Here is a 23431-nt window from a genome sequence, read left to right on the forward strand (position 1 = left end):
CGATATGAGCCATGTCCATTAATTCAAGTTCAGAACTATAACTCGCTCAAAATTCCTAAAATAGTGCTTTTTTATTGTTTTAAATTACGCCAAAAACTCAGTTACCATTTTATTTATTTATCTTTTCATATTTATTAAGCAATTATCTTTTCAAATAACTAAACATTTTTTCGTTTACTGAATTCTTAATTGAGTATACTTACGTTTGAATTTAGATACTCCGTTAAGGAAAATATCAATTTGATACTAAAAATTTTAAACATTTTATGGAACGGAAGTAGAAAGCTTTAATGCTAAAATTACATTAGTATTAAAAAAAAAGAAATAATGCTGATTTTCCAACTTTTTAAAAAATTTCAGAATGCGCCATTTTTTAAATGTGTCTATAGTTCGGCTTCTGGAATAGTGAATGTTGATAAATTAAGTTTTATTATTTTTACATCTATAATTTTAGTTTTCGTTTCACCCTGGAGACGCTGGTAAAATTTTTATTGCAATCATAATCTGAGTGTACAGAAAAGCTGTCAAATATAAAATGGTCGATGTTCACTGATTCATAACCGAAACTATAAAAGATAAAAAAGAACAAAATAAAAGCGGACAAAGAAAAATATTGTGATAAAATTTATAGAAAAATTAATTTAATATAATAACGACTATTTTTCCGGAGAATATTACGTTATCGACAGTTTTTCAACTGTAACAATAATAAAAGGATTTCTGGGTTCAAAAGTGCGAAATGATGTTTTATGTAACTATTATCTAAAAATATATATTAAAAAAAAATCACACAAGAAAATATGTCGGCACAACCGTCAATCAAAAACGCCCAAATTTGTTCTTAAAATAAACGTCATTTAATTTTTTTTCCATAAATAACATACCCTCAATAGAAGAATAAAAACGAATTTTCATTCATTATTTTTTATACTTTTCTAAAACGAAATTTTATTTAAATCGAAACAGAAAACTGTCAGAATCCATACTAGCATTTTGTTTTTAAATTAATTTAATTAAGAAAGATAGTTACGAACATGAAAAATTAATAAAAAAAATCCAAAACTCACCCTTTCCCCACCGTGACTTCCTTCGCACAAACCCCCCCATAAAACACCCTCGTCTCCACCTCCCCATCCGGCAGCACGTTAACCGCCACGAACTCCTTAACCTCGTCCGCCCTCGCCGCGGCCAAGACCGCCACCAACACCGCCGCCGCCAGCAGGCGGCTCGAACACCCGGGGCCCTTCCGCGCGAACTCCCACATTGACCACTAGACACCGTCGCACATATTGCACGAAGTCCGAAGGCGGCGAAGCTGTGAAGAAATCCGAAAGCTGTGCTTTTATTTAAGTGGCGGTTAATTGGCGGCGCGCGCGAACAATTGACACGCGATTGTCGGAGCCGGCGTCTTGATCTTGGCTCGTGTGCGCCTACACTGGCTGCTAGACTTGGACGCACAAGAACTAATAGTACGAGAGCGCGAGGAGGTCCTGGCGTTGTCCTTTTTGCGGGGATTTCGACGGGAGGTGCACGCAGGACTGACGCGGCGATACGGTCGCGATTCTTTAAGTAGCGATAAGAGATAGCAGGAAATGAACTGGTTCAAGTGCCTTATGGCTTATGACTGAGATGAGTGGCGATAAGGGCTGGGGACCTTGGCGGTTTGATGGGGATTTGGTGGAGCTGGAAGTTGTGGTGTGATGGTGGATGAGAGGAGTGAAAAGTTTCCGCGCTATTTTTTTTATTTTTTTCTTTGTCGAGGAGTAATTAATGATAATTTCTTTTGAATGCAATTCGGGGAATATTGTTTTCGCAGTAAAAATAAATGACTCACTTGACGAATTTAGTAAGATTATTTATCTATCTATCTAGAATAAATAATAAATTTATATATAGTTAGAGTGAAATGCGTTTTTCAGAATGTTATTAGTTAATATTAAAACATGTTTTCAAAATCACACCGCATTTTTTATTTTCTTCTCATTTGACAATTAAATTATTAAACATGTAAATTTAAGTAAAAATAGTTTATTTAAAAAAAAACTAAATTGCTTTTTTTATCACGGATGTGGATATGTAACCACGTGCGTGATAAAAATTAACTTCAGGGACGAGGTATTCACCAAATTTTATTTCCTGTCTCTAAGATATCTTCTAAAATATGAAAAAGTGGGTTTCTCATTTCCAAGATTTTGAAAATATTCGGTTTGAAAACTTCTGAAGGTCGAAATACACAATGTTACACTTTGAGTAATTTTCGAAAATGCTCGAAAAAATCAAAAACTTAGTACCTACCGAAAATATGAGTTTTTGAAAAAGTTGCCAAAAACCCACAAAAAATTCTAGGATGGAAGTAGTTTTCGACATTCTGATGGGAAGAATATAGCGAGTTTATGGTCCTGGAGCAAGATTTTGGAAATATTCAGACTTAAATTCAATTTTTGAATTATTCAAAAATTTTCCATAAATCATTTTGATCATTCTGGATAAAATAAAGTCGTAAGAAGCTTCTGGAACTCGAAATTAACGAAACGAATTTTATAAGATGGGAGCATAGAAATATGAAGTTCTTAAAAAAGTTGCCCAAAAATCCACAAAAAACTTTAGGATGTAGATCTCAACATTCTGATAGGAAAAATATAGCGTGCTGATGGTTTTGGAGCAAGATTTTGAAAATATTCAGGCTTAAATTCAATTTTTTTAAATAATCAAAATTTTCCATATTTTATTTCGGTGATTCTGGAAAAAATTAAGTCGTAAGAAACTTCTAAAAGTCGAAATTAACGAAAGAAATCCTTTTGATAATTTACGAAGATGCTCAGGAAAAAGTCAAAGATTTAATGCTGAAAATTTACGATCCAAAATCAAAAATTTTATAGTAAAAAATTGAACTTTTCCCAAAGTTCCCTAAAAATCCACAAATAATGATTCTAGAATGTAAATTTCGAGGTTCTGATCGGAAAAATGTGGCGTGTTTATGGTCCTGTAGCAGAGTTTTGGAAATATTCAGTTTGAAATACACAATTCTAAAAAATTCAAAAACTGCCATACTTCGTTAGTTGATTCTGGAAAAATGTTAAGAATTTTCGAAGAAATGAAGCTGAAGAAATGAAGCCTTCTGGAGGCTGAAACATACAAAAAAATCTCTTAATGTGATTGTCAAAAATGTTCGAAAAAAGTTCAAAAATTTCATAAGATGGGAGCATATAAATATGAAGTTTTTAAAAAAATTGCCCTAAAATCCACAAAAAACTTTAGGATGTAGATCTCAACATTCTGATAGGAAAAATATAGCGTGCTGATGGTTTTGGAACAAGATTTTGAAAATATTCAGGCTTAAATTCAATTTATTAAAATAATCAAAATTTTCCATATTTTATTTCGGTGATTCTGTAAAAAATTAAGTCGTAAGAAACTTCTAGAAGTCGAAATTAACGAAAGAAAGCCTTTTGATAATTTACGAAGGTGCTCAGGAAAAAGTCAAAGATTTAATGCTGAAAATTTACGATCCAAATTCAAAAATTTTATAGTAAAAAATTGAACTTTTCCCAAAGTTCCCTAAAAATCGACAAATAATAATTCTAGGATGTAAATTTCGAGGTTCTGATCGGAAAAATGTGGCGTGTTTATGGTCCTGTAGCAGAGTTTTGGAAATATTCAGTTTGAAATACACAACTTTAAAAAATTCAAAAATTGACATACTTCGTTAGTTGATTCTGGAAAAATGTTAAGAATTTTCGAAGAAATGAAGCTGAAGAAATGAAGACTTCTGGAGGCTGAAACATGCAAAAAAATCTCTTAATGTGATTGTCGAAAAGGTTCGAAAAAAAGTTCAAAAATTTCTAAGATGGGAGCATAGAAATATGAAGTTTTTAAAAAAGTTGCCCAAAAATCCACAAAAAACTTTAGGATGTAGATCTCAACATTCTGATAGGAAAAATATAGCGTGCTGATGGTTTTAGAGCAAGATTTTGAAAATTCAATTTTTTAAAATAATCAAAATTTTCCACATTTTATTTCGGTGATTCTGGAAAAAATTAAGACGTAAGAAACTTCTACAAGTCGAAATTAACGAAAGAAATCCTTCTGGTAATTTACGAAGGTGCTCAGGAAAAAGTAAAAAATTTAATGCTGAAAATTTACGATCTAAATTCAAAAATTTTATAGGAAAAAATTGAACTTTTCCCAAAGTTCCCTAAAAATCCACAAATAATAATTCTAAGATGTAAATTTCGAGGTTCTGATCGGAAAAATGTAGTGTGTTTATGGTCCTTCTGTGGCAGAATTTTGGAAATATTCAGTTTGAAAGACACAATTTTAAAAAATCCTTAAATTGACATATTTCATTAGTTGATTCTGGAAAAATGGTAGAAATTTTCGAAGAAATGAAGCCGAAAATGATTTCTGGAGGTTTAAATCAATAAAAAAATCTCTATGGGCAATTTTCAAAAATGGTCTAAAAAAGCTCAAACATTTCATACGGGGGAAGGATTGAAAAATGAATCTTTTGAAAAAGTTGCCCAAAAATCCGCCAAAAATTCTAGGATGTAGATTTCGACATTCTAATGGGAAAAATATAGTATTTTTATGCTCTTGGATCAAAATTTTGGAAATATTCAATCTTGAATTCAATTTTTTAAAATAATCAAAAATTTTCCATTTTTCGTTTTGGTGATTCTGGAACAAATAAAGTCGTAAGAAACTTCTGGAAGTCGAAATTAACGAAAGAAATACTTTTGGTAATTTATGGCGGTGGTCAGGAAAAGGTCAAATGTTTAAAGATCAAAATTTACAATCTAAACCCAAAAACTTGATTGCAAAAACTGAGCTTTTCCAAAAATTGCCTAAGAAAGCACAAAAAATTTTAGGATGTAAGTAGATCTCGAGCTTCTGATTGGAAAAAATTAACGTGTTTATGGTTCTGAAATAAGATTTTGGAAATATTCGGTTTGAAAAGAACAATTTTAAAAAATCTTAAAAATTGACACAATTCGTTAGTTGATTCTGGACAAATGGTAGGAACTTTCGAAGAAATGACGCCGAAAATAACGTCTGGAGGTTGAAATCTATAAAAAATCTCAATAGGTGATTTTCAAAAATGGTCGAAAAAAGTTCAAAAATTTCATACGGGGGAAGGGTTGAAAAATGAAGCTTTTGAAAAAGTTGCCCAAAAATCTGCCAAAAATTCTAGGATGTAGATCTCGACATTCTAATGGGAAAAATATAGCATGTTTATGCTCTTGGATCAAAATTTTGGAAATATTCAATACTAAATTCAATTTTTTTAAATAATCAAAAATTTTCCATATTTCACTTTGGTGATTGTGGAACAAATAAAGTCGTAAGAAACTTCTGGAAGTCGAAATTAACGAAAGAAATCCTTTTGGTAATTAATGGCGGTGGTCAGGTAAAGATGAAATATGTAAAGATCAAAATTTACAATCTAAACTCAAAAATTTTATAGTAAAAACTGAACTTTTCCAAAAATTGTCTAAGAAAGCACAAACAAATTTTAGGATGTAAGTAGATCTCGTCCTGATTGGAAAAAATTAACGTGTTTATAGTTCTAGAATAAGATTTTCGAAATATTCGGTGTGAAAAAAACAAATTTAAAAAATCCTAAAAATTGACACAATTCGTTAGTTGATTCTGGACAAATGGTAGTAATTTTCGAAGAAATGAAGCCGAAAATGACTTCTGGATGTTTAAATCTATAAAAAAATCTCTATAGGTAATTTTCAAAAATGGTCGAAAAAAGTTCAAAAATTTCATACGAGGTAAGGATTGAAAAATGAAGCTGTTGGAAAAGTTGCCCAAAAATCTGCCAAAAATTCTAGGATGTAGATCTCGACATTCTAATGGGAAAAATATAGCATGTTTATGCTCTTGGATCAAAATTTTGGAAATATTCAATCCTAAATTCAATTTTTTTAAATAATCAAAAATTTTCCATATTTCATTTTGGTGATTGTGGAACAAATAAAGTCGTAAGAAACTTCTGGAAGTCGAAATTAACGAAAGAAATCCTTTTGGTGATTAATGACGGTGGTCAGGTAAAGATGAAATATTTAAAGATCAAAATTTACAATCTAAACTCAAAAATTTTATAGTAAAAACTGAACTTTTCCAAAAATTGTCTAAGAAGCACAAACAAATTTTAGGATGTAAGTAGATCTCGACCTTCTGATTGGAAAAAATTAACGCGTTTATGGTTCTGGAATAAGATTTTGGAAATATTCAGCTTGAAAAGCACAGTTTTAAAAAATCCTAAAAATTGACAATTTCATTAGTTGATTCTGGAAAAATGGTAGGAATTTTCGAAGAAATGAAGCCGAAAATAACTTCTGGAGGTTGAAATCTATAAAAAGCTCTATAGGTACTTTTCAAAAATGGTCGAAAAAACCTCAAAAATTTTATACGGAAGGGTTGAAAAATGAAGGTTTTGAAAAAGTTGCCCAAAAATCCGGCAAAAATTCTGGAATGTAGATCTCGACATTCTGATGGGAAAAATATAGGTAGCATATTTACGCTCTTGGATCAAAATTTTGGAAATATTCAATTTTAAATATCCTGTAAATTGAGCTCGAGCAAAAAAAACAAATAATAAATTAAGAATTGACACTTCCGGAGGTGCAGTGGCATATTCTGCATATTTTGCAGAAATATAAAGCGTTAGTATGCGCATATTTAGACCAGAATCCATGCATATAAGTCCGGATTCCAATCATTAGCTAGAAATGCAAAAACTTGTAGCAACTCCATGACTGGAAGAAATATATTCTTTTAATGTTTGTGTACCAGAATGCAGAATATATTATTATTTCGCAACAGGAAAATATAACTGATATTACGTGAGTTAAAACAAATAATTTTATTGTTTGATCAGTAACGCACATTTTTAAACAAATAGTCTCCACATATTCGGAAATACAAAACCTTATGTGTAGAATCCCAAAAAAAATTAGATGTACTTTAATTCATCTTAGGTTTGTTCTTTGACCCACTTTTTCCAGTCCTTAGAATCCTGCCAATCTGAAACGCATCATCTGTAAATCTACGAAATCATTCCAACAAATTATTAAATATTTATTTATCAAATAAAAAATGACATGTTCTCATATGGAACTTTGTCCTGAGGTGCAGGTAGTGCGTAAGCATATCATTCGATGATGTAACATAATGCGGCTGCGATTCCTCAAATAATTGATAACAAACGGTGGCGTGACAAAATTCGGAATTAAGTCGGTTTTGAAGCCGCAACAAAACAAGCAATAAACCTTGAAAAGCATTAAAAATCATTACGTTATATTAGAGCTTGATTAAACGCGCAAAACGCAAGGATTTAGTCGTAAATTTCCATTATTAATTTTATGCGAAGGTATAATTCCATGGAAATTTGTCACCTGAGTTACAATAACTGATAATTCGTGTTTATTCAGTGTACAAGTAAGATCTGTGTACTGACAGTGCTGAAAACTGACTCACTGATAAATAAATAAACGCCCGTCACCGATTTTGACAAAAAAGTTATTCAACTCGACTCTTCCAATAAAACTCAATTTATAACTAGATATCTTTTATCGCAAACTGTTAGATCATTAAGTTCGTAATTTTGGAAAATGTTCTCCACTCGGTCAGTTTTACGAGTCATAAAGCTATCTAGGTTGACTTTGATGAGTGAAGAAATTTATTTTCATATTATAATAATTTGGTTATTAAAAATATCCCCGGTGATACGGAATTAGGAAGACAAGTGGATATTTACCGAGATCGACACTACACAACTCCGATAACATTTACTACGCGGATTAACAGTTTAGAAAATAACTTTAGTCCAAGCAAACACTGTCCAAAATAAGCTGCCTCGACTTGCACTGCAGCTGCACTCGCTTTAATCTAAAAGCTGCTTTATTGTTATTTAACAAGATTTAACGGCGCAATAAAGTTAACACCTCATTTTACTGACAATAAAGTCATTGGTGAGGAGCTTTGTTGTTGTTATTGTTTAAACAAACACAGAAAGTGTAATTTTATCGGTTATCGAATTATTGTGATACAGTTTTCCGGAGACTATCCAGGGAGTCTATTTTCGACTATGACTGCTACTATTACAATTACGAATTCCTCAGGTACATTATAAACCAATCCTGCATGATTCACACGGCCACGTGTTACGCATTCATCTCGAGCACTCCTAAATATCAATTAGAAAATTTTTATTTTTAGCGTGTCGTGAAAGTCCAAATGACATTTTAGCATTGTTTTACATTACAAATGACGAATGTTGTCAGCTGTGTGAAAGTGAAACGTGCGATCAAAAACACCGACTGTTTTTAAAAAACGAAGTGTGTAGTTATTTTGAATATTTTTTGGGAAACCACAACAAATGATAAACTGTACCACTGGATATTGAACGTCAAATATTGTAGACACATTAATGGGTTTGCTAATCCCGTCCGAAAGAATAACGGTCAATAAAAGTCAAAATATTATACTAAAATAAAAATTAGGAGACCTCACGTTAAAACATTTTAGTGACAACAAATAAAATTTTGTCTATAACTTATCTAATTAATAGAAAATGACCTTTTAATTTCTCATAAAACGCTATTTTTATATTTTAGCTCTGATTTATTTTCATTCTATCTTCCCTATTGCCATTATTTTTTAAACTATTAACCGTTTTTGTTAAGTTTTGCTTTTTCTTAAAATTTTCTGTAAATTCCTGTTTTCACAATACAGTCTCGTCAATAATAAACAACCGGAAGAGTCGAAGGAAAATGTCATATGTTATATTTCATTATTAAAAACGGGATACTTATTATTTTTTCAAACAACGAATTGTTTTCCATTGTTTCTAAGTTTTGGAATCTCTTATTTTCAAGTAATTGAGTAAAATACATTTAAAATTACTATGAGGATTTCAATCAGAATAAGTCGTCGAAATTTCACTTGGAGCCCTGCATTTATTCCAGACTGTTATTTCCTGTTAAACATAGTAGCCTGCATTGTCCATTACAATAACAATATTTTTCGGACATTTTGATATAAGCTTTCTTCTAAGCCATTTTTAAAGACATCAAATATCATATTATTAACAAAAACAGTTTCTGTATCGCCAATATTTTCGTATAGAAGAAAATAATTTTTTTCTCATTTCCTTTAATTTTCTTGGATTTCATTATTAAGAACGCAGTAATTATATATTATTTTTCAAAAAAAATCTTTTTCTGAAATGTCCATAATGTGTCCATTTTCGGAAACAAAAATATACATTCTGAAGAACTATTTTGCATTGTTTTGAGGGTTCTAGGGGCATATATTTTCGAATAAATAAATGGAATACATTTAAAGTTGCTGTGAGGACTTGAATCAGCATAACACGTCGAAGTTTCACTTGAAACCCTGGATTTGCTCCAGACTTTTATTTTCTGTTACGAATAGTAACCTGCATTGTCCATTACGATGACAATATTTTTCGGAAATTTTGATGTAAGTTTTCTTCTAAGCCATTTTTAAATACATCAAATATCATATTATTAACAAAAACAGTTTCTACATCACCAATATTTTCGTATAGAAGAAAATAATTTTTTTCCCATTTCCTTATATTTTTTAATCTCCAATGTCATATTTTCTTGGATTTCATTATTAAGAACGCAGTAATTATCTATTATTTTTCAAAAAAAATCTTTTTCTGAAATGTCAATAATGTGTCCATTTTCGGAAACAAAAATATACATTCTGAAGAACTATTTTATATTGTTTTGAGGATTCTAGGGGCATATCTTTTCGAATAAATAAATGGAATACATTTAAAGTTGCTGTGAGGACTTGAATCAGCATAAGACGTCGAAGTTTCACTGGAAACCCTGGATTTATTCCAGACTTTTATTTTCTGTTACGAATAGTAACCTGCATTGTCCATTACGATGACAATATTTTTCGGAAATTTTGATGTAAGCTTTCTTCTAAGCCATTTTTAAAGACATCAAATATCATATTGTTAATAAAAACATTTTCTGCATCGCCAATATTTTCGTACAGAAGAAAATAATTTTTTTCTCATTTCCTTATATTTTTTAAATCTCCAATGTCATATTTTCTTGGATTTCATTATTAAGAACGCAGTAATTATCTATTATTTTTCAAAAAAATCTTTTTCTGAAATGTCCATAGTGTGTCCATTTTCGGAAACAAAAATATACATTCTGAAGAACTATTTTGCATTGTTTTGAGGGTTCTAGGGGCATATCTTTTCGAATAAATAAATGGAATACATTTAAATTTGCTGTGAGGACTTGAATTAGCATAAAACGTCGAAGTTTCACTTGAAGCCCTGGATTAATTCAAAATGTGTATATTCTGTCAAGAATAGTAACTGCATTGTCCATTACAATGACAATATTTTTCGGAAATTTTGGAATAAGCTTTCTTCTAAACCATTTTTAAAGATATCGAAGATCATATCATTAACAACAGCAGTTTCTGCATCACCAATATTTTCGTATAGGAGAAAATAAATTTTTCCTCATTTTTTTATTTTTCGGTATCTCCAATGTCATATTTTTTTATTTCATTATTACGAACAGGATAGTTATTATTTTTTAAAAAAAATCTGAAATGTCCATATATGTCCATTTTCGGAAACAAAAATATAAATTCTGATGAACTGTTTTAAATTGTTTCTAAGGTTTTATAATCTCATCTTTTGAAATAATTCAACTGAATACACTTAAAGTTACGGTGAAGATTTGAATCAGAATAAGTGGTCGAAATTTCACTTGAAGCCCTGGATTTATTCAAGACTTTTAAATTCTGTCAAGAATAGTAACCTGCATTGTCCATTACAATGATAATATTTTTCGGAAATTTTGGAATAAGCTTTCTTCTAAACCATTTTTAAAGATATCGAAGATCGTATTATTAACAAAAGCAGTTTCTGCATCACCAATATTTTCGTATAGGAGAAAATAAAACTTTCCTCATTTTTTTATTTTTCGGTATCTCCAATGTCATATTTTTTTATTTCATTATTACGAACGGGATAGTTATTATTAAAAAAATATCTGAAATGTCGATATATGTCCATTTTCGGAAACAAAAATATAAATTCTGATAAACTGTTTTAAATTGTTTCTACGGTTTTACAATCTCATCTTTTGAAATAATTCAATGGAATTCATTTAAAGTTACTGCGAAGATTTGAATCGAATAAGTCGTCGAAATTTCATTTGAAGCCCTGGATTTATTCAAGACTTTTATATTCTGTCAAGAATAGTAACCTGCATTGTCCATTACAATGACAATATTTTTCGGAAATTTTGGAATAAGCTTTCTTCTAAACCATTTTTAAAGACATCGAAGATCGTATTATTAACAAAAGCAGTTTCTGCATCACCAATATTTTCGTATAGGAGAAAATAAAACTTTCCTCATTTTTTTATTTTTCGGTATCTCCAATGTCATATTTTTTTATTTCATTATTACGAACGGGATAGTTATTATTAAAAAAATATCTGAAATGTCGATATATGTCCATTTTCTGAAACAAAAATATAAATTCTGATAAACTGTTTTAAATTGTTTCTACGGTTTTACAATCTCATCTTTTGAAATAATTCAATGGAATTCATTTAAAGTTACTGCGAAGATTTGAATCAGAATAAGTCGTCGAAATTTCATTTGAAGCCCTGGATTTATTCAAGACTTTTATATTCTGTCAAGAATAGTAACCTGCATTGTCCATTACAATGACAATATTTTTCGGAAATTTTGGAATAAGCCTTCTAAACCATTTTTAAAGATATCGAAGATCATATTATTAACAAAAACAGTTTCTGCATCACCAATATTTTCCTAAAGGTGAAAACAAAAATTTCCTCATTTTTTTATTTTTCGGTATCTCCAATTTCATATTTTTTTATTTCATTATTACGAACAGGATAATTATTATTAAAAAAAAAATCTGAAATGTCCATATATGTCCATTCTCGGAAACAAAAATATAAATTCTGATGAACTGTTTTAAATTGGTTCTAAGATTTTATAATCTCATCTTTCGAAATAATTCAATGGAATTCATTTAAAGTTACTGCGAAGATTTGAATCAGAATAAGTGGTCGAAATTTCACTTGAAGCCCTGGATTTATTCAAGACTTTTAAATTCTGTGAAGAATAGTAACCTGCATTGTCCATTACAATGATAATATTTTTCGGAAATTTTGGAATAAGCTTTCTTCTAAACCATTTTTAAAGATATCGAAGATCGTATTATTAACAAAAGCAGTTTCTGCATCACCAATATTTTCGTATAGGAGAAAATAAAACTTTCCTCATTTTTTTATTTTTCGGTATCTCCAATGTCATATTTTTTTATTTCATTATTACGAACGGGATAGTTATTATTAAAAAAATATCTGAAATGTCGATATATGTCCATTTTCGGAAACAAAAATATAAATTCTGATAAACTGTTTTAAATTGTTTCTACGGTTTTACAATTTCATGTTTTGAAATAATTCAATGGAATTCATTTAAAGTTACTGCGAAGATTTGAATCGAATAAGTCGTCGAAATTTCATTTGACGCCCTGGATTTATTCAAGACTTTTATATTCTGTCAAGAATAGTAACCTGCATTGTCCATTACAATGACAATATTTTTCGGAAATTTTGGAATAAGCTTTCTTCTAAACCATTTTTAAAGACATCGAAGATCGTATTATTAACAAAAGCAGTTTCTGCATCACCAATATTTTCGTATAGGAGAAAATAAAACTTTCCTCATTTTTTTATTTTTCGGTATCTCCAATGTCATATTTTTTTATTTCATTATTACGAACGGGATAGTTATTATTAAAAAAATATCTGAAATGTCGATATATATCCATTTTCTGAAACAAAAATATAAATTCTGATAAACTGTTTTAAATTGTTTCTACGGTTTTACAATCTCATCTTTTGAAATAATTCAATGGAATTCATTTAAAGTTACTGCGAAGATTTGAATCAGAATAAGTCGTTGAAATTTCATTTGAAGCCCTGGATTTATTCAAGACTTTTATATTCTGTCAAGAATAGTAACCTGCATTGTCCATTACAATGACAATATTTTTCGGAAATTTTGGAATAAGCCTTCTAAACCATTTTTAAAGATATCGAAGATCATATTATTAACAAAAACAGTTTCTGCATCACCAATATTTTCCTAAAGGTGAAAACAAAATTTTCCTCATTTTTTTATTTTTCGGTATCTCCAATTTCATATTTTTTTATTTCATTATTACGAACAGGATAATTATTATTAAAAAAAAAATCTGAAATGTCCATATATGTCCATTCTCGGAAACAAAAATATAAATTCTGATGAACTGTTTTAAATTGGTTCTAAGATTTTATAATCTCATCTTTTGAAATAATTCAATGGAATTCATTTAAAGTTACTGCGAAGATTTGAATCAGAATAAGTGGTCGAAATTTCACTTGAAGCCCTGGATTTATTCAAGACTTTTATATTCTGTCAAGAATAGTAACCTGCATTGTCCATTACAATGATAATATTTTTCGGAAATTTTGGAATAAGCTTTCTTCTAAACCATTTTTAAAGATATCGAAGATCGTATTATTAACAAAAGCAGTTTCTGCATCACCAATATTTTCGTATAGGAGAAAATAAAACTTTCCTCATTTTTTTATTTTTCGGTATCTCCAATGTCATATTTTTTTATTTCATTATTACGAACGGGATAGTTATTATTAAAAAAATATCTGAAATGTCGATATATGTCCATTTTCGGAAACAAAAATATAAATTCTGATAAACTGTTTTAAATTGTTTCTACGGTTTTATAATCTCATCTTTTGAAATAATTCAATGGAATTCATTTAAAGTTACTGCGAAGATTTGAATCAGAATAAGTCGTCGAAATTTCACTTTTCACAAACACGATAATTAGTATTAAAAAAAAATTGAAATGTCCATATGTGCCGAATTTACGTTGTGAAAAAATTTTTTTTTACTTAATTCTTCTGTTAGTTTTTAAATTCAGCGCATGATTTTGTTATAAATGCAGCTAAAAACTATTTAGCTTTTCTGTTCGCTTCCAACCAAAAATAAATATGTACCTAAAAAAGCAAAAATTCCATAACCCAGCGTCCAAAACATCGCGCTTAATTATTAACGTCCCATTAGTACCCAGCAGCAGTTACTGACACACAGCATTACAAGCTCCTTTAAATAACAGTTCTCGGTACATAAATAACCCATTTTGAGTCTCCACAACTATCGGCACTCGGCGTGAATATTTAGTGGTAACAATTACACACTTCTTCCCAGGTAACCGAAAAGACCTCCAACAAAAGAACCTGAAGGGCGGATCGACTGACCCATGCGGCGCTTTGTGAATAAAATGAATGAAAACATCCAGGAGGTGGAACTCGACGAAAAATACCAAAAAAGACACTTTCGAACGCAGTCTAATTGAAAAGGTGGGCCAACTTTACGACCAAGAAATTGATTCAAAGCCGGCGAGCTCCACAAGAATGTGAATATATGGCCGTTTGTTATTTAAACGAGCGTTTATTAACTACATACTTTCATTATACTTAGAGTGCGTAGGAGACTTGGAACCGTTTCAAAAAACTTTATTCCTCACAAAACTTACGCGCTCACGCTCGATTTAAAAAGTTATTCAACACGCGCAAGAAGCCGACGTACGTCGTTTTAATTATTTCATTATTTTCGATCGGGCTCGGCCCGCAAACCGCCCCCCGTCGCCACTTACGCCACAAATAATCACTCGACCCGAGTTTATTATCCCATCGACAAGTAACTTATTTTAAAGCCAAACAAATCGGGAAATCAACTGGTGTAAATTTGCGCACGTGGGGTCCATGAACGTTGAGAGCAGATGACGGTGTATGTTTACTTGTAATGCACGCTGTTCATACAAATATGATTATTTGTGGCGGCGTGTAAACAGGAGGAAGATTAAAGGGAACTCCCCCTTGAATTTTGTTACGGAATTCCGAAACAAACAGCAATAAGAGCGCAGGTTGTAAACTACCCCTGAAGCAAAGGCGGGGCGAAAAGGGGTGCATCCCTTTAGTTCCATCCCTCGAAGACATCACCCCAGAATTTTCACCAGGAGCGCAGAAATTGGCGAGGGTTGAGGGGTTGCGGTGGACGCAACAGGTGGCCGAAGCGCCCCGGCACGGAATTATCGAGCGGCGAGGGGAAAACTGATGTAGCGAGTTTTTATGGCCTGCCGGTGGTTTAAAACAGTTTTCAAATTTTTTGGAGTTTTTCCTTCTACTTTTTCGCCAATCCTTCCAGTTAAAAATGGAAATTTCTAGAATCCCAAAAATACTTCCTATATTTTCAATAGTGTTCGTTGACTTTATCAAAAATTCTTCTCGCATTTGCTGTCGAACTTCTGAGTCGTTTGCTTCTGGAGTAAAACTTATTCTGTTATTTTTTATTATTATCGTTATTCTAAATTCTTCTTTGGCTCTTGTTTATCTAATTTTGTTCCTTCTTAAACTGATTTCCTGTTCTACAATTTCTTCTACAGTTTCTTGACAATCCGTCTGTTTTGAACTATTTTCATGATTACCAAAATGAAATTTCCCTTCTTTACGGAACATTCTAAATTTCCTTCAAAACTTCATCCATGATCTTTCTTCAAATTCAATTTATATTGAAGAAGGAATTCACCAGTTTACCCTTTCTAAAACAAATTTCTTCTAGATTCTTCCGAAAATTACGTTAATTAATTTTAAGTTTAATTTTAGTCTTGCAGCGGAGTGGACATTCTTCATTCTGTCTTCTTTATCTTATGTATTTACCATTTATTTTTTCATTTTCATCTGATTGCTTCCGACATCTCTTTCATTCAAACCTATATTTTTTCGTCCCTCTGCTAATTCCTTTTGTCTCTTTGTTTCTTTAAATCTTCTAGTTGTTCTTCGATTCATATTTGCTTTTTTTCCTTTATCATTAATAACCATTTTGTTCGTTTTGGCTATTTGCAGAATTTTTTCCCAAATCTTCTCTTCAACCAAATCAGTTTGAAAAATCATCAACTCAGACTTTTCTAGGTATAAAAAGAAATTCTAGAATCACAATTAATTCTTCTTTTCTATATCTTCAACAGGATTTTCGTTGACTTCATCAAAAATTCTTCTCGCATTCGCTGTCGAACTTCTGAGTCGTTTGCTTCTGGAGTGAAACTTATTCTGTTTTTTTTTTATTATTATCGTTATTCTAAATTCTTCTTTGGCTCTTGTTTATCTAATTTTGTTTCTTCTTAAACTGATTTCCTGTTCTGCAATTTCTTCTACATTTTCTTGACAATCCGTCTGTTTTGAACTATTTTCGTGATTACCAGAATGAACTTTCCCTTTTTTACAGAACATTATAAATTTCCTTCAGAACTTCATCCATGATCTTTCTTCAAATTCAATTTGTATTGAAGAAGGAATTCACCAGTTTACCCTTTCTAAAACAAATTTCTTCTAGATTCTTCCAAAGTTACGTTAATTAATTTTAAGTTTAATTTTGGTCTTGCAGCGGAATAGACATTCTTCATTCTGTCTTCTTTATCTTACGTATTTACCATTTATTCTTTCATTTTCATCTGATTGCTTCCGACATCTCTTTCATTCAAACTTCTATTTTTTCGTCCCTCTGCTTCTTCCTTTTGTCTCTTTGTTTCTTTAAATCTTCTAGTTGTTCGTCGATTCATATTTGCTTTTTTCCTTCATCATTAATAACCATTTTCTTCGTTTTGGCTATTTGCAGAATTTTTCCCCCAATCTTCTCTTGAACAAAATTCGTTCGAAAAATCTATAACTCAGTCTTTTCCAGGTCTAAAAAGAAACTTGTAGAATCCCAATTAATTCTTCTTTCTTGTATCTTCAATAGGGTGTTCGTTGACTTCATCAAAAATTCTTCTCGCATTCGCTGCCGAACTTCTTACTCGTTTGCTACTGGAGTCAAACTTATTCTATTATTTTTTATTATTATCGTTATTCTAAATTCTTCTTTGGCTGTTGCTTGTCTAATTTGGTTCCTTCTTCAACTTAATTCTTGTTCTATAATTTCTTCTATATTTTCTTGACAAGCCGTCTGTTTTGGCCTATTTCCGTGATCACCAGAATGAATTTTCCCTTCTTTACAGAACAATCTAAATTTTCTTCAAAAGTGCGTCCATGATCTTCTATTTTCAACTTCAATCTATATTGAAGACAGAATTCACCGATTTTCCCCTTCTAAAACAAATTTAATCTAGATTCTTCCGAAAATTGCGTTAATTAATTTTCTCTTTAATGTTACTCTTGCAACGGAGTAGAAATTCTTCGTTGTGTCTTCTTTATCTTGCGTATTTACCGTTTATTCATTCATCTGATAATTTCCAACATCTGTTTCATTCAAACTTCTATTTTTTCGTCCCTCTGCGTCTTCGTTTTGTCTCTTTATTCCTTTAAACCCTCTATTTGTCCTTTGATTCTTCTTTGCGTTTTTTCCTTCATCATTAAAAACCACTTTGTTAGTTTTGGCTAGTTGCAGAATTTTTTCCCCAATCTTCTCTTGAACAAAATCAGTTCGAATAATCTATAACTCAGTCTTTTCCAGGTATAAAAGAAACTTCTTGAATCCCAATTAATTCTTCTTTTCTATATCTTCAACCTCTGACTCGTTTGCTACTGGAGTAAAACTTATTCTGTTACTTTTTATTACAAATCCTGCAAATGCTTTTTCTTTATTCTGATTTTTTTTATTAGAATCAGTGTAGCAAATTATTCTATCCAAAATTCTACTTTTAAAATTATTGCACCTTCTACGCCAAGTCTAAATCTTATTATTATTATTTCTATTTTCAACCAAAATAGAAGATATATATATGGAAAATGACTTATGGAAATGGAAATCTAGAGAGAAATGTATTCAAATAATTTTCGAAAATTGTTGAAAAATGGTCGTTAATGTTGAAAGTGCCGAAATCAGTCTTATTTTATCAAATACTAGCCCCGCCCACCCACCCTCTATTTTTTCATAAAGTACGTGATTTGCTAAAATCAGTCTTATCTTAGCAAATACTTGCCCCCCCCCCTTCTCTTCTCTTAGTATACAATGATTCATTTCATTTCTATTGAATAAAATCAATCACTGAAAAGGAGGTAGGGTGGGTGGGCGGGGCTAATTATGTTCTTCTGTCGAGTGGGAGTGGAAACTAAAAGTAGAATGTAGAATGTGAAAAAAGTAAAAAAAATCGCTAACCGTATTTTTTTTTTTGTTATACTATTTGCTATAAAATTTATTTCTTATTTCATACACCTGACCTAACTTGACCTAACGTGACCTGACCTGTTCTGACTTCTTCATTTTCTCAAATTAATAAATTTTAATGTTAATATAAAAACCACAAAGGACTTTCTTAAAATGAATGTATTTTGTGAAACAAAAATTAATATTCCAGTAATTTTCGAAAATAGATGAAAAATGGTCGAAAATGTCAAAAGTGACAAAAATAGTCTCATCTTATCAAATACTAGCCCCGCCCACCCACCCTCTATTTTCTCAGAAGTATGTAACTTGCCAAAATCAGTCGTATCTTACCAAGTACTTGCCCCATCCCCCTTTCTCATTCTAACCACTAATTTTATTTCTGTTCAGTATAAGATGATTCATTTCATTTCTATCGAATAAAATCAATCACTGAAAAGGAGGTAGGGTGGGTGGGCGGGGCTAATTATGTTCTTCTGTCGAGTGGGAGTGGAAACTAAGAGTAGAATATAGGATGTGAAAAAAGTAAAAAAAATCGCTGATCGTATTTTTTTTTTTTTTTTGTTATACTATTTGCTGTAAAATTTATTTCTTATTTCATACACCTGACCTAACTTAACATAATTGTATTTTGTGAAGCAAAAATGCCAAAATTAGTCTTATCTTATCAAATACTAACCCCGCCCACCCACCCTCTATTTTTCAAAAAGCACGTGATTTGCCAAAATCAGTCTTACATTAACAAAGCCCCCCCTCCTTCTCATTCTAACGACTAATTTTATTTCTGTTCAGTACAAGATGATTCATTTCATTTCTATCGAATAAAATCAATCACTGAAAAGGAGGTAGGGTGGGTGGGCGGGGCTAATTATGTTCTTCTGTCGAGTGGGAGTGGAAACTAAGAGTAGAATGTAGAATGTGAAAAAAGTAAAAAAATCGCTAACCGTATTTTTTTTTGTCATACTATTGACTATAAAATTTATTTCTTATTTCATACACCTGACCTAACTTGACCTAACGTGACCTTACCTGTTCTGACTTCTTTATTTTCTCAAATAAATAAATTTTAACCATTTCTGTGAATGTAAATATAAAAACCACAAAGGACTTTCTTAAAATAATTGTATTTTGTGAAACAAAAATTAATATTCCAGTAATTTTCGAAAATAGATAGAAAATGGTCGAAAATGTCAAAAGTGACAAAAATAGTCTCATCTTATCAAATACTAGCCCCGCCCACCCACTCTCTATTTTCTCAGTAGTATGTAACTTGCCAAAATCAGTCGTATCTTATCAAGTACTTGCCCCATCCCCCTTTCTCATCCTAACGACTAATTTTATTTTTGTCCAGTATATGAAGATTCATTTCATTCAGATCGAATAAAATCAATCACTGAAAAGGAGGTAGGGTGGGTGGGCGGGGCTAATTATGTTCTTCTGTCGAGTGGGAGTGGACTCTAATAATAGAATCTAGGATGTGAAAAAAGTAGAAAAAAGCGCTAACCGTATTTTTTTTTTGTTATACCTACTATTTGCTATAAAATTTCTTATTTCATACACCTGACCTAACTAAACAAAATTGTATTTTGTGAAACAAAAATGCCAAAATTAGTCTTATCTTCTCAAATACTAGCCCCGCCCACCCACCCTCTATTTTTTCCGAAAGTACGTGATTTGCCAAAATCAGTCTTATCTTAGCAAATATTTGCCCCCCCCCCCCTCTCATTCTAAGGACTAATTTTATTCCTGTTTAGTATAAGATAATTCACTTCATTTCTATCGAATAAAATCAATCACTGAAAAGGAGGTAGGGTGGGTGGGCGGGGCTAATTATGTTCTTCTGTTGAGTGGGAGTGGACTCTAATAATAGAATCTAGGATGTGAAAAAAGTAGAAAAAAGCGCTAACCGTATTTTTTTTTTGTTATACCTACTATTTGCTATAAAATTTATTTCTTATTTCATACACCTGACCTAACTTGACCTAACGTGACCTGATTTGTTCTGACTTCTCTATTGTCTCAAATAAATAAATTTTAAACATTTCTGTGAATACATAAAAACCACAAAGGACTTTCTTAAAATAATTGTATTTTGTGAAAGAAGAATTAATAAAAATGGTCTTTTTTATCTACAAACATTTTATACCCAATGATTTTAACGGAACTTCAAAAACTGCTATATTTCAATTAGCGATTTTAGAGAATCGGTAGGAATTTCCGAGGAAATGAAGCTAAAAATGACTTCTGGATATCGAAATTTGGAAGAAAATGTATTCCAATAATTTTCGAAAATAGATGAAAAATGGTCGAAAATGTCAAAAGTGCCAAAATCAGTCTTACCTTACTAGCCCCGCCCACCCACCCTTTATTTTCTTATAGAGTAGATCATTTGCTAAAATCAGTCTTATCTTGGCAAGTACTACATAATGTGTACATCTTCCCGTTGTTGAACGTTCTAGAATTTTCTTGAAATTTGCACTGAAATAGAAATTCTTCTGTCCTTTCCCAAAATAAATCGCGTCTCGAATTTCGTGAAATACCCTGTAGCTCATTTCAAACCTCAAGAACGTACTGTGTTACGGTTATTTTTTTAACAAGTAAATATTCACAACGCACGGCAACCAACATTACGCCACCGCACAAAAGTGGCAGTCTACCTCTAATTCCACCTTCGCTCCGCGTTTATAATTTACGACCGCAGGGGGCGCCCCTGCAATAAAATAAAATGACAGCCAAGTGACAGCTCCTGTCAAACACCCCAATTTATTATTGTTGTTATTGCAGTTAATTCCCATCAATTGCACGCGCGGAGCCTTCGCGAGCCACCAAAACACCACTTCCACCTCCGCGCCCGCGAAATTGGCTCCAACGTGCCACTTACTTTTATAGGTTAGAAATGGGCTGTGATTAAATTAGCCACATTTAAGATGTGTGCGGCCGCCAATCTCACCGCATTCACATACTGGCCGGCAGTCGAGACCCACATACCAGAAAATTCCATCCAGACTTACCCCACAACGAATTTCGTACCCGACAGCCCCAAAAGCAAGTTCTTGCGACAGTCCATGTTTTTCTTCAACAACATCACGAAACAGGAGTTCGTGCCGATCGAGAAGAGCGACACTAAGCAGATTCTCACGCCCCTGAACGCGGTGCAGTTCACTAGCGAGCCTGAAATCAAGCAGGAAGACGGGAGGGTTAAGAAGAGTTTGGGGGAGAAGGCGAGACCGTACTTTTGTGATGAGTGCGGGAAGTCGTTTCTTTTGAAGCACCATTTGACCACGCACGCACGCACGCACACGGGGATCAGGCCACACGTGTGCACGCACTGCGGGAAGAGTTTCACCCATAAACATTGTTTGAATACCCATATGTTGCTTCATTCGAGTGACAGGCCGTATCAGTGTTTGGAATGCAAGAAGAGTTTCACGTTGAAGCACCACCTAATCACGCACAGTAAAGTAAGGGACACGGGTTGAACTGGCGCGGTTTTAAGGTTTGGTTTTAGGTGCACAGTCGGGACAAGCCATTTGTGTGTACAGAGTGTGGGCAGGCTTTTCCAGTGAAGCGCCATTTGACCACCCATAGTAAGTTTCACGCCGGGGAAAGACCGTACGTGTGCGAGGACTGCGGAGAATCCTTCGCACAAAAGGAGCACCTGGTAATAAACGTTTTAAACTTGTCTAGTAACTTTAACTGTCAACAGCATGGGGATTAGCCAATCACGGACGAGCATGTCAGCGCGAAATTTAAAATTCTAGTGACAAAAAATTAAAATTGACGTAGTACGCTACAAATGAACACAAAAATCACCGTTCGACAAAGAAATTACACATTTTTTCGCGATGTTGTCACTTTTGGTATTTGTTGGCGCTGCTAAATGCTAAATCCAAGGTGGATTGACTTTCATAGGTCGCCTCGTCAAGCCACGATTTTAGACGTATGTGACGTCACGTAGCAGCCAAACCCGCCAAATTCAAATCGTAATCAATGAATAATGATTGATTTTCTCTAGGTGATGCACTCCCGCTTCCACGGCTCACTCAACTCCTTCGCCTGCAGCGACTGCGGCGCCACCTTCACCCGCAAGTTCGAACTGGTCAACCACGGCCGCCTCCACGGTAAACAACCCCACAGCTGCGTCGTCTGCAACAAAGAGTTTTTCCAAAAACGCACCCTCCTCGCCCATATGCGCTGCCACAACGGGACCTACCCCTTCACATGTTCGAGCTGCGGCGAGTCCTTCCAGTCCAAGCAAGACCTCACCTCGCATATCAAATCAAACCACTCGAATCAATCGCAAATCAAGCAAATCTGCAGCGACTGCGGCTGCGTTTTTAACACCGCGGAAGCGCTAGCCCTCCACGTGAAACTACACTCCGGGGATTCCTCCCTCGTGAACGACCTCTGCGTGTTGACGTCCGGGCTGAACAACACGATCTCCAACGTACAAAGTTTGAACAAATCAAAGAGTTACGTGTGTCAGCACTGTTCCAAAGGGTACAGTGCTAAACATGGGTTGCAGCAGCATAGTAAGAAACACCCGGATGGTAGCTGTGCCTTAAGATCTCACGTCTGTAATGTGTGTAGTAAGGGGTTTTTCCAAAAGAACCATTTGTTGTTGCACCAGAGGCAGCACATGGATCCGAGTGAGAGGAAGGGGGATTATCGGGGACAGAGTGACGTCAAGTCGCGCGAAAAATCGTAACTTTTCTGTGATTGGTTGAGAACAAGTGCCATGGGGCTGTTGGTAATCACGCTGTGTTTTATGCTTTAATTTCTGATGTAATAATGACTTAGAAAATCGTGTTTAGTGCTAGCGTTTACCTTATTTATGTAAAGTAGACTTAGGAAGAGCGATTTAAACATTCAATTGTTACGGTCTTATCTATAAAATACACCGTCGGAGGAAGATTTGTCTTCTTTTAGCCACCGGAATTTCGTCTGGTTTTATTTTTAGATTTCCAAAGCAAACGGAGACAGTTATTGATGAAGGTGTACTTAGACTGTTTAACACTTCGCTTCCCGAACATATCCTATTATTCACGCTCCATAGGCACTACATTAATATCTTTCTTATTTCGAAACTCAAACTAAGACAAAAAATATTCACCGAATTACGTCATCCTCGCTTCTTACCTCA

At 32.9% G+C, this 23431-nt stretch overlaps 2 protein-coding genes across 3 annotated transcripts in view; one reads left to right on the forward strand and one right to left on the reverse strand.

Annotated features, from left to right (window-relative positions):
* Positions 1-1623, reverse strand: part of LOC135132574 (uncharacterized) — a 61321-nt gene extending 59698 nt beyond the window's left edge. The window contains exon 1 of one of the 2 annotated variants that reach the window (XM_064060698.1): positions 1068-1623. In XM_064060698.1, the coding sequence (XP_063916768.1) occupies positions 1068-1264 (197 nt within the window). In that variant the 5' untranslated portion in view covers positions 1265-1623. The remainder of the gene's footprint in view (positions 1-1067) is intronic. The other variant, XM_064060699.1, reaches the window with a different exon arrangement.
* Positions 1624-20998: 19375 nt separating this feature from the next.
* Positions 20999-23226, forward strand: LOC135132745 (zinc finger protein OZF-like). Its single transcript, XM_064060938.1, has 3 exons — positions 20999-21749; positions 21797-21949; positions 22304-23226. The coding sequence occupies exons 1-3, from the start codon at positions 21216-21218 to the stop codon at positions 22994-22996; spliced, it is 1380 nt and encodes a 459-aa protein (XP_063917008.1). The 5' UTR covers positions 20999-21215; the 3' UTR covers positions 22997-23226.
* The last annotated feature ends 205 nt before the right edge of the window (positions 23227-23431 follow it).

The sequence above is a fragment of the Zophobas morio genome, unplaced genomic scaffold (assembly GCF_036711695.1).
Source record: "Zophobas morio isolate AGI-343-1 ecotype UQ-CSIRO unplaced genomic scaffold, CSIRO_AGI_Zmor_V1 ptg000021l, whole genome shotgun sequence".
Taxonomy (NCBI): domain Eukaryota; kingdom Metazoa; phylum Arthropoda; class Insecta; order Coleoptera; family Tenebrionidae; genus Zophobas; species Zophobas morio.

Excerpts from the sequence above, each read along its gene's own strand:
- LOC135132745 (XM_064060938.1), top strand. The coding sequence starts at position 21,216 with ATGTGTGCGGCCGCCAATCTCACCGCATTCACATACTGGCCGGCAGTC. Across the intron at positions 21,750-21,796 it reads ACCTAATCACGCACAGTAAA|GTGCACAGTCGGGACAAGCC; the intron begins GTAAGGGACACG and ends GTTTGGTTTTAG. Across the intron at positions 21,950-22,303 it reads TCGCACAAAAGGAGCACCTG|GTGATGCACTCCCGCTTCCA; the intron begins GTAATAAACGTT and ends GATTTTCTCTAG.